General features: G+C 41.3%; 1 protein-coding gene across 1 annotated transcript; it reads right to left on the reverse strand.

Annotated features, from left to right (window-relative positions):
* Positions 1-1,538: 1,538 nt before the first annotated feature.
* POLB (DNA polymerase beta) lies at positions 1,539-10,018 on the reverse strand. Its single transcript, XM_058042540.1, has 14 exons — positions 9,895-10,018; positions 9,760-9,817; positions 9,614-9,680; positions 8,480-8,554; positions 7,995-8,053; positions 7,257-7,306; positions 6,675-6,726; positions 5,713-5,767; positions 5,550-5,622; positions 5,015-5,085; positions 4,216-4,302; positions 3,218-3,282; positions 2,584-2,723; positions 1,539-1,736 (listed from the first exon to the last, which is right to left on the reverse strand). The coding sequence occupies exons 1-14, from the start codon at positions 9,953-9,955 to the stop codon at positions 1,642-1,644; spliced, it is 1,008 nt and encodes a 335-aa protein (XP_057898523.1). The 5' UTR covers positions 9,956-10,018; the 3' UTR covers positions 1,539-1,641.
* Positions 10,019-10,361: the final 343 nt, after the last annotated feature.

The following is a 10,361-nucleotide window of genomic DNA, read 5'->3' on the forward strand; positions in this document are numbered from 1 at the left end:
ATATATAATAGATATAATACTTTATATATAATAATAATAGAAAGCATAACTTTCTAACATAACACACATATGTATTATCTTATAAAGTTATGCAGTATTCATTTTCTCAAGTATTGTGTTAATTATAGTTTTAGGTTATAAACAGTGTTAAAATAAAAACTATGATTATGCTATATAATGTACTTTTTTTTTATAGCAAGGACTCAGCCTGTCAGAGCCGGTATGGGACTTCAGGGGGCAATAAAGGTCCCCCTCAAATCCTTCACCCACTGTGAAAAATGAATATTTTATGATTGGCTTTTTGTAAATATTACAATGAATATTGTGTGTGTTATGTTTCTGTGCTCAGGAAACATTTGTAAACGTGGTAAACACATGTTACTGCTCTTTGATCTTCTAAAATTCCAGCAAATAAAATAATAATCAAACATCACTACACATTCATGATGGACTATTCCATTGGTTTATTCCCATTGATAACTGAAGAAAATACTAAATATATCACCTATGTATGTATTTTTACAATGAGGCATCAAAATACTTTACATAGCACCAATTTCTTGTTTTCTTCCATACTACTGCATGCATTAGCACTGGGGAACATTCCCAGAAAATAAAATTAAAACTCCTGACAAGAAAAATTGAAGAAATTCAATGGGTAAGTAAGAGCATCAGTAATGTCCATTACTAAGATTGATCAACTCTCCTTGTATAAGTTGAAAATGGAATTGTTCTGCAGGCTTAAATGAAATGAAAAGAAGACAAAATATTCAAATGCAGCACCAGCAATAAATTCCATGGTCATGCTGTGTAAATCATGGAAATAGTTACTACTTTGAACCAAATACCACCAGTAATGCATTATTGAAGAGACCTTGTCTCACATCCAAAATACTCATTACCTTTCCCAACAATTAAAGGGGAGGTGTAAAATAAGATTTGACAGGTTTGCATATAAAAAAGGGCAGACTGAATCTGCAGGAGTGGTAGCAATGCATAAATTAATCAGACCAAACCAAAAGAAACACAGAGCACTGCAATCAATATTACAACATGTCTAGGGAACAAAATTCACAATTCACATGTAGCAGGAGAATGGCCACCTTAGCACGGAGCCCATACTGAAAGATTTTAGAAGGACAAACTCATCATGAGCTTCAGCGCTGCACCAAGACACCTACCACAGGTGTGAGGAGATAGAGAATAGTTAAAAATGGTACTTTTCAGGAGTGCTTCATGATACTCAGCATTTTTTCATTCTGGTATCTACATAAATATGAGATACAAGGAGAGATGCTGGGTGCCCCATCCCTGGAAACATTCAAGGGCAGATTGGACTCTAAGTAATCTTCCCTAGTCAAAGATGGGGCTCTAAGCAATCTTCTCTAGTCAAAGAACCCCTGCTCATGGCAGGGGGACTGGACAAAATGACATTTAGGGGTTCCTACCAGCTCAAATTATTCTGTGACTTCACAAAAGTGAAATCTCACAGGATTTATCTTCATGACACATTCTGTTCTGTTCAAGTGCCACAGTAACAGAGAGTTTTTCAAGTAATGTTCAAGGTAAGACTATGCACTTTCACATCTTTGTAGAAGCTATGAAAATATCTCTGTTGGCTCTATAATAACAAGCAGTTTGTTATTCACTCCGGTCCTTTGGCTCTCGGTATTTCCACTGGATATAATCAAAAATGTCTTTTTCACATTCCACAGGCAGGGCCTCTCCAGCAACTCCTGCAAGCAAACGACACAGGATATCTGAAAGGTGGAAAAGTCTGTACCATTCAGAAATGCCAAATGCATGGCAAGATTAAGACAAAACTGGTAAAAAAAACCTGAAGAAACCACCCAGAACAAAATTTTCATAATTTTCATAGTGTTTACATGCTGATTCTTATTAATATCAAAGGAAATAATGAATTAACTTTGGGCCATGTGGTTATGCAGGTAAATAAATTTATAATTGTGTGTGGGTTTATATAGACAACCCTCCTCCAAAGCAAAGCAACTAAAGGACATGATATACCCTGTGAGAAGAGGAGGAAACCAAATATGTGCTGTGCACAGCACAGAAAAAAATAAATCTTTAAATCACTAAGACTTTAAGTAGATTAGGAGGCCCAAAGAGACAACCTTGTGTAAGCAGGCTGCACCTTCTTGCTTGTAATGGTGCCCAATATCAAAAAGGACACTGTGAAAAATTCCACAAAATATTGCATTTATCAGAAGTGCTTCCAAAAAACAATTGCAACCAATTGGAGGAGACCACACAAAATGCATAACTTGGAAAGTAGGAGAGTAGGGAGAGCAGAAAGGAGTAGAAAGGAGTAGAAAGAGTAGAAAGGAGTAGAAAGAGTAGAAAGGAGTAGAAAGGAGTAGAAAGGAGTAGAAAGGAGTAGAAAGGAGTAGAAAGAGTAGAAAGGAGTAGAAAGAGTAAGAGTAGGGAGAGCAGGGAGAGTAGGGAGAGCAGAAAGGAGTAGAAAAGAGTAGAAAGAGTAGAAAGGAGTAGAAAGGAGCAGAAAGGAGTAGAAAGGAGCAGAAAGGAGTAAAAAGGAGGCTCTGTGCAAGAACTCAGACTGACCAGTAACACCCAAGCGACGTATTGTGTACTCATTGATGGTGAAACCCATCTCCAGGGCATGAGCTCTCATGTTCTTATTGAATATATCACTGCCTGTGAAATACAGCACACCACAGTAATACTGATCTTTTGGGATAAGCCTAGAAGAAAAAGGAAAAGGGAAGACTTAGAACAAATACAATTTAAAATTCAGTATTCAGACACGTGTAGGTTTACTCTGTGTTCATGTGTGTACATCCTGCAGCTCTGTACATTTAATTTTCCCACAAACCAGATGCAAAAGTGGAAGGAACTGCATATGAAAGGAAGGTTCAGCCTATCTACCCTTCCCCAGAAGTTACAACTACCTGGTCATGGTGCTTGCACTCCTGCACAGAATCAGTGTCAAAGCACGATGACAAAACAGGACACAATTCTGATATTCTATCAGAACATCATGATTTGAAGCACAGCATTATTGCTGATAACCTGTTGTAATTGCTGGCAGTTGTCCAGTGGCTGCCACATTTCAAAGGCATTAGAAAAATAGCAAATGGCCATGTTATGAACACAGAAGTAGATATCTGAATGAAAATTTTATGCAAATGCCTCCTCTGTGGCAGACAGCTGAACTGGGGGGGTTTGGTGCATGTACCTGATATCAATCCTGCGGTGTGGATAAGCTGTTCCATCCTCTTTATCTGGCAGCTGGCAGACACCCTGTGAGGAAATAAGGCAGGAGACAAATTCAGATGAAATTCAACAGATTTGAGAACCATCTTTACCTCCCCACCCCTAAAAAAACCTCTAAACAATCCTCAGCCATCCTGGAAAGCAAAGTTAAATCCCTGCTGAACAGAATAAATATTTTACTGGAGCAGCCAGATATCAGAATACAGCGAATCACTATTTTACACTGTTGTGAGAACTGTTCAGTGTAACATACAACTGCTGCTTAAATTTTTATTGCACCAGGAAAAATCCTCATTTCCTGTCATTATTATCAGGCTTTTCAGTATGCACAAATATCAGCAGGTTAAGAAAAGAAAAAAAGCCCTGCACTGTCAGCATGGGATCTAAAAAATTAACGTTTTTGCAATTCATTACTTGCTTTAGGCATCCCACATAATCTCTATTATATCCTAGGTCTAGTAGCTTATCCATTAAATCTGTTCTGCAGCAAAACTGACACAAAAGGAGACAAAATTATATATTAGACAAAATCAGGTAAACACAGTTTTGAGATCAAAGCTAAATGTTTCCAAGATCCTGAGGACAATTACAAAAGTGGTCACTGGTGCAACTGAAGAAGTGATGAGGTCCCAGGATAAAATTGACATTATGTGATGAAGGTTGTGTCAGCAGAGTTCAGAACTACACAAATATCTGTGCGTTTATTTTCTAATAAACACTGTGTATTTATATAATAATATTTAATAATAATAATAATAATACTGTGTATTAAACTTTCTAATACTGAAATCTCGCCATAAGAATTACCTGCAGGAAATTCTTATGAGGTGCAAGCAGAATTAAAAAAACAAACCCACATCACCCCCAGCTCCAGCAGCACAAGCAATTGTATTCATCCTGACTTCTGTCAGGAAAATAAATCCCCCCACAACATCCTGCACCACCAAAAAAAGCTCTTACCATGAATTTGGTGTCCCCTTTAGACAGCATATCTGTGATAAAGTGGACTTTTTCCAGCTGTTCTACAACTTTATGCAAAAGTTTTGACTGGGAACAATGGTAAGAAAGAAGAAGAAATTACTTCACAAATAACAAGAATATCTTACCTATATTTACTAGATAGAGGCTCCAATAAGTACAGGACATCATTATAATTATATGTACTACTCTACATGAAAGTGGAAAAAAATGTAACAAAAATAATGGGAAAAAGCTGATAAAATTACAGTTGTGCAAGATAAAAACAATTTCCACCAATACTGAGATTGCCTTTAGTTGGAAATGACAAATTTAATTCAGCTTTTAAACAACAAATCTATAGAAGGAACATAAGAAAAAAATAAACAACACTGTCATTAATACTGCTTCAGAGTTGGTCCCAAAAGATTCCAAGGGCAGCAGGACAGTCTCCTATCAGCTAAATTATTTTGGTAGCCAAAATAAAGAAATAATCAGACTACCTTTAATCCAGCTAGCTTTACAGTTCTGCATTGTTAAAGCATAGGAATTCAAAGGGTGGGGGAATATGTGTGACAGGAAGAAGGAGAGAAGGGTAAAAATAAACATATTGACTAATTCTGCAAGAGAAACACAACATAATACAATGATCTGAGAAAGAATTATAACTCCTCAAAATAAACAGGGCATTCCAAGGGAAAATTTCAATATTTTAGTAAATATAAAACCACAAAAAGCTGCAATACAAGTCTGAGACTGTATGCAATGTACAGTTCTGATCTGTGGCATCTGAGAAAAGCACCTGTTTGGTTGATTCTGATGTGAAACTGGGATGGGTCAGGAGAACATCCATGTCACCACTTGACTCTGCACCTGGGCAAGAAAGAAGCAAAGAAAAATTCAATATACTAATATTGCTGAACATACATCTTACCTCTTGTAAACATGATTTTCTAGCAGGGAATGTCACTATTAGAGACATTAGCAAAACAAAAAATAATCCTAAAGTAAAAGAATTTTGTTCTTTCATCAAAAGTTTATATTCTCATTCATAAAATATCCAAGAATTTCTTGCTGTACTCTATAGCAATGAAGTGAAAATGTTGGTAATGTAAAAACAAAGGAAGCAATTCATGTTACAAGATATTGCTCTTTATGGGGGAAGGATGGAGAAGCAAGGATTTATTCTGGTGTCTCATCACTGAACTAGCTAGACAAGACAATACCAACAGGAAAGGCCAGGTTCCAGCACAGTCTGTCAAGAAGAACAACACACACACAGTAACTTGTCTTTTTGTTATCCCAAAATAAAGAAAACAAGATCACAGAGTACCAACCTCGCCTAAAACTGCCACATACTGTAGCAATATAGCTTGGGTCCAGTTTCTCTATCTCTTTGAGCACAATTTCCTATGTGAAAAGGAAAGAAATGTGTTTAGAAGTGGTCAGTCATTCACTGGCCATCACTACATCACATTCTTAACAATGAGATTTTTTTACCTGCATTTGCAGCATTTCTTCCCTTGGGATTCTTTTCTCAAAATCTTCAAAGTATCTGCAAATATAAAAATAGAGGTACCTGAAAGAGTGGTAGGGGCAGCATCTTAAAATTTTAGTCAATTAAATGTATAGCAGAGGAAAGAATACTAACTAACTCTACTGTCACATCACAAAAAGCTCCTCTCATTAAACATCTTAGCAATCTTGCAAGGTGACAGTAAAAACTCACAGCTGTGAGTCTGACAATGCTCAGAACGTGGTTTCAGTATTTCCACTGTACACAAAGAGCTGCTGTGAGGTGGGAGAGGGATTACCACATAAATAAATGCTTAATGTTTACACAGCCCTCTGAAAATGTTCCTGACAAGACTCAGCCCACCAGCAAGCAGGTTCCCCATGGGAAGGAGATAAATGGAAGCTCTCAACTCAAATACAGCTCCAGATATATCTGCCTTCACTGTAAAACTCAAATTGTCAGCAAGCTGCTGGATTGTGGAGAAAAAGAGGGCAAGTGAAACATTTTTGGCTTTATTTGGTTCACCTGCAGCTTCTGACAAGCACAGCTATAGTTCCTCCAAAACCACCACAGCAAAGACACTCAACAAACAACACTGAAGCTGATGAATACTGAGGGACAAACACAACGTTCTCAAGTTCAGACATGCAAAGGTTACCTTGTTCACAGCACATAAAAAACCAGCCTGGGCCACTTTTATGCAGATTGTGAAGAAACAACTCCACAACCTTGCTAAAGTGATTCTCCACAAGCTAACTGAGGCAGTCACTTGATATTAACTGCCCAAGCCTTCTAATCCAAATGCAACAAAAGCTCTAAATAACTGCTGAAAGGCAGAATGTAGAGCACAGAGAGACCCTTACTCAGCCTGAGTAACCTCACATTACACCCTGGTGTCTGAAGGAGTCACTAGAAACACCAAGCACTTGTACCCAAGAAAGCTTACTTCAACCCAATTCGCTGGTGATGGGTCAGCTTGTGCTCAATTTTTCTTAGATCTAGAAAAAAAATTCAAACAAAATAATTAACCGAGGAGTAAACATCTTACAGTAAGTTTCTATCAATGCTAAGATGATGCACATAAAGAGAATGCAACCTCAAAGGAGGGAATTTCAAATTACCCACATAGCAGCTGATAGGATGCACAGAGCATTTCCAACAAGATTTAACAGACCACCAAAAAGCCAAAATCCTTGTTACCTTCCATGTAACCTGCATGTACTTTATATGAAAATATATGTATGAAATATGTATATATATGAATATATGTATGAAATCTGTCTATATATGAAACATGTCTATATATGAATATATGTATGAAATATGTATATATGTGAATATATGCATGAAATATGTATATATATGAATATTTGTATGAAATGCCTTAAGCCTGTGCACCAGCTTTAGCATTTTACACACCCTCCTCAAAGCCTAGGGCATATTTGTTGAAAATACCACTGTGGAAGAGGCAGCTTGACAGAAAAAGAAATTACTGGAGTGTGAAGCAAGGCCTCATATTCACACTTACCTTCTAAAGTCTTAATTCCTTCCTCAACAAATTTCCTGGCAGCAGCAGGACTGCAAAGAAACAAGGGAATCTGGCATCAGGAACAGCAAGAATCTTACAACACCAAACAGGACATTATTTATAAGTGTGGGTTGTTTTTTTAAGACTGAGGTTGCTTGTGATGCTTACATCTTTTCAGCACGCTCATTTTCAGTTAATGCTTTTGGTCAGCAGAGATCCAAAGCTTGGCCTGCACATTTTTTAGCATTGATATAACTATACAGTGATGTATAATTGTAGGAAATTAAAAAAAGTGACAGCAAATAGGCAATATTGCTTCAGACAGTAATACCAAATGCATGATAACATTGCAGCAGAGTTCTCATGGGCTTTTTAAGTTTAAGTTTGTTTTTGTTTTGTTGTCTCCTTCAAGGCTCTGCTTCTCCTTTTACAAAAACCTTGAAGTCAGAGTCTCACTTCCACAGTTCCATTCTTGACCCACACCTCTCTCTTTCCCCTCTCAGGAAGGTTCCCACTCATACTCCTCAACCAGAAAGTCTGGAATTCATCATTCTCCACCCTTTTGTCTCATTCAATCCCATAATCACAACTACAGTGTGTCAGTGTGGGCATTACATCAGCAGCTCCGGCTCATTCCCTTCATTATGTGCAATCATCCAAATTCTGCTCATAATTCCATCAAATGAACAGGAGAAAGGAAAAAAAAAAAGCCCTAAAAACACCCCAAGAAACTTTTACCCAATGCCAGTGACTCGCGTCAGGAAATTGATAGAAGAGCTTGTATCATCCTGCCGAATCTACAAAACCAAAACAGTGAAATAAACAAACAAAATGAAACCTTAAGAAGATAAAAGAGCTCAGTCAGACTCTGGTTGAGAGGTTCACTACAAAACAGCACCAAGCCTTACAATAATGCCACATGTAACTAGCCTGGAAACCCCCAACTGGCCATGCTAAAGTGAGCAGGATTAAAGCACAAACTCCAGAGCCTTCCAGCAAGATCTCCACTTCTGACAGAAGACCTGCACATGCTGATTATGTAAGCCAAAATATTTTAATAAATAGACAGTTTTGAGGCTTCTCAATCCTTGATTTCTACTTATCATACCACCACTCCTAAGAGTCTCCAGAGACAACAGAAATGTGCAGAGCACACAGACTAGTTTGCAAGTTATCAAAAAAAGCAGCTATTGAGAAATACAGAACAGGAGAAAGACACTCACCTTTTCCAATTTGCGTAGCTTTCCAGTGGATAAGAACTCATCTATCTTTTCAGCTATTTTAGCACCCACTCCATCCTAAATATTGGGGGGTGAGTACAAACAAGTTAACTCAAAAATCACTTAAAGTCATTATATGTGGGAAGCAAGGAAAACTCCCTAGAATTTAAGAGTCTAGAAAGAACTACGGGGCACCCAAGACCACAATAAAATATTGGAGCATAAAAGAACACAAGAATTCAAGGGTACAACATAAATGACATAAACACTGTAATGCAAGGGTTATATCAAGTTTATCCAGCAATAAGTTTGAACAAGGCTTTGATTCTTACTGCTCAAGACCTCTGAATTAACAAAGGAGTGAAAGCAAAGGGGAAAGACATTTTCACAGGCAGAGGCTCAGATGGGATGCCCAGTTCCAGCTCTGGAACCCCCACAGTGGCCACACCTGGTCCGTGTCCCCAAACTCTGACTGGGGTAGCGGAAAGAGGTGCTGGGAGAAGCGAGGCTGCCCCCAAGGCTTCCCAGGAACGCCGGGCACCTCATCCCCACTCTGGCTGCCCCCAAGGCTTCCCGGAACCCTGGGCACCTCATCCCCACTGCCCAGGAACGCCGGGCACCTCATCCCTGCTCTGGCTGCACCCCATCCTTCCCCCAGGAATTCCTGGCACCTCATCCCCGCTCGCCAGGAACCTTATCCCTGCCCTGGCTGCCCCCACGCTTCCCAGGAATTCCCAGTACCTCATCCCCACTCCGGCTACCCCCCATTCTTCCCAGGAACCCCCGGCACCTCATCCCTGTTCCCTAGGAACCCCGAGCACCTCATCCCTGTTCCAACTGCCCCCAACACTTCCCAGGAACCCCGGGCACTTCATCCTTGCTCCCCAGGAACCCCCGGCACCTCATCCCCGCTCCAGCTGCCCCCCATCTTTCCCAGGAGCTCCGGGCACCTCATCCCCGCTCCATCTGCCCCCACGCTTCCCAGGAGCTCCGGGCACCTCATCCCCGCTCCATCTGCCCCAACGCTTCCCAGGAGCTCCGGGCACCTCATCTCCACTGGCCACGAACCCCCGGGCACCTCATCCCCGCTCCGGCTGCCCAGCTCCTCCCGGGGCAGCCAGACACACGAGCACTTACCAGCTTCTTGGCTTCAGCCCCACTCTGTATCTTGCTGGGATACCGAGATATGACCGAGGCCGCTTTCCTGCGGAGCGGTGCCGGTCAGCGCCCGGAACGGGCTGGAGCCCGGCACGGGGCACGGCGTGAGGGGAAGGGAGCGGTACCTGTACGCGTTGTACTTGTGGATGGCCCGGTTCACGTTGCGCTCGTAGTTGGCGAGCTCTGCGGGAGAACCGCGGTGAGAGCAGCCGAGCCGCGGCCCTTCCCACCCACAGACCCGAGCGAGCGCGCACACCTACCGATGAGGAAATCGGTGATGCCTTCATTGAGGCTCTCCTGGGGAGCTTTGCGCTTGCTCATGGCCGGCACCGGCACCGGTACCGGCACGGAGCGGCCGCCGGGGCTGCGGGCAGCGATGGCACCGAGGCGCTTCCGGCAGTGGCGTCACGGCGCGTCCGGTGCCGGGGGCGGGCGGGGCCGCGGGTGTGGAGAACGCCAATCGCTTGTTTTTAAAATGTTAAAAGTTTAATAGTAATAAAAAAGTTTAATAGTAATGAAAATGTGCTTCCGGCTGTGGCGTCACGGCGCGTCCGGTCCCGGTGCGCGGGCGGGGAACGCTCCTGCTCGGCCCGCAGGCCCCCTTGCTTTAGGCCTTTCTTTTTTTTATAATAAATGCTGAAATCACTTTAGGACCGGCATCCCGTTCCCGTTTTTAACATGTCTACCTCGCATATCTGAGATTTTTGGCCAGTCTGCTTCAGCGGTG

Source organism: Melospiza georgiana, chromosome 31, assembly GCF_028018845.1.
Source record: "Melospiza georgiana isolate bMelGeo1 chromosome 31, bMelGeo1.pri, whole genome shotgun sequence".
In the NCBI taxonomy this organism is placed as follows: Eukaryota; Metazoa; Chordata; class Aves; order Passeriformes; family Passerellidae; genus Melospiza; species Melospiza georgiana.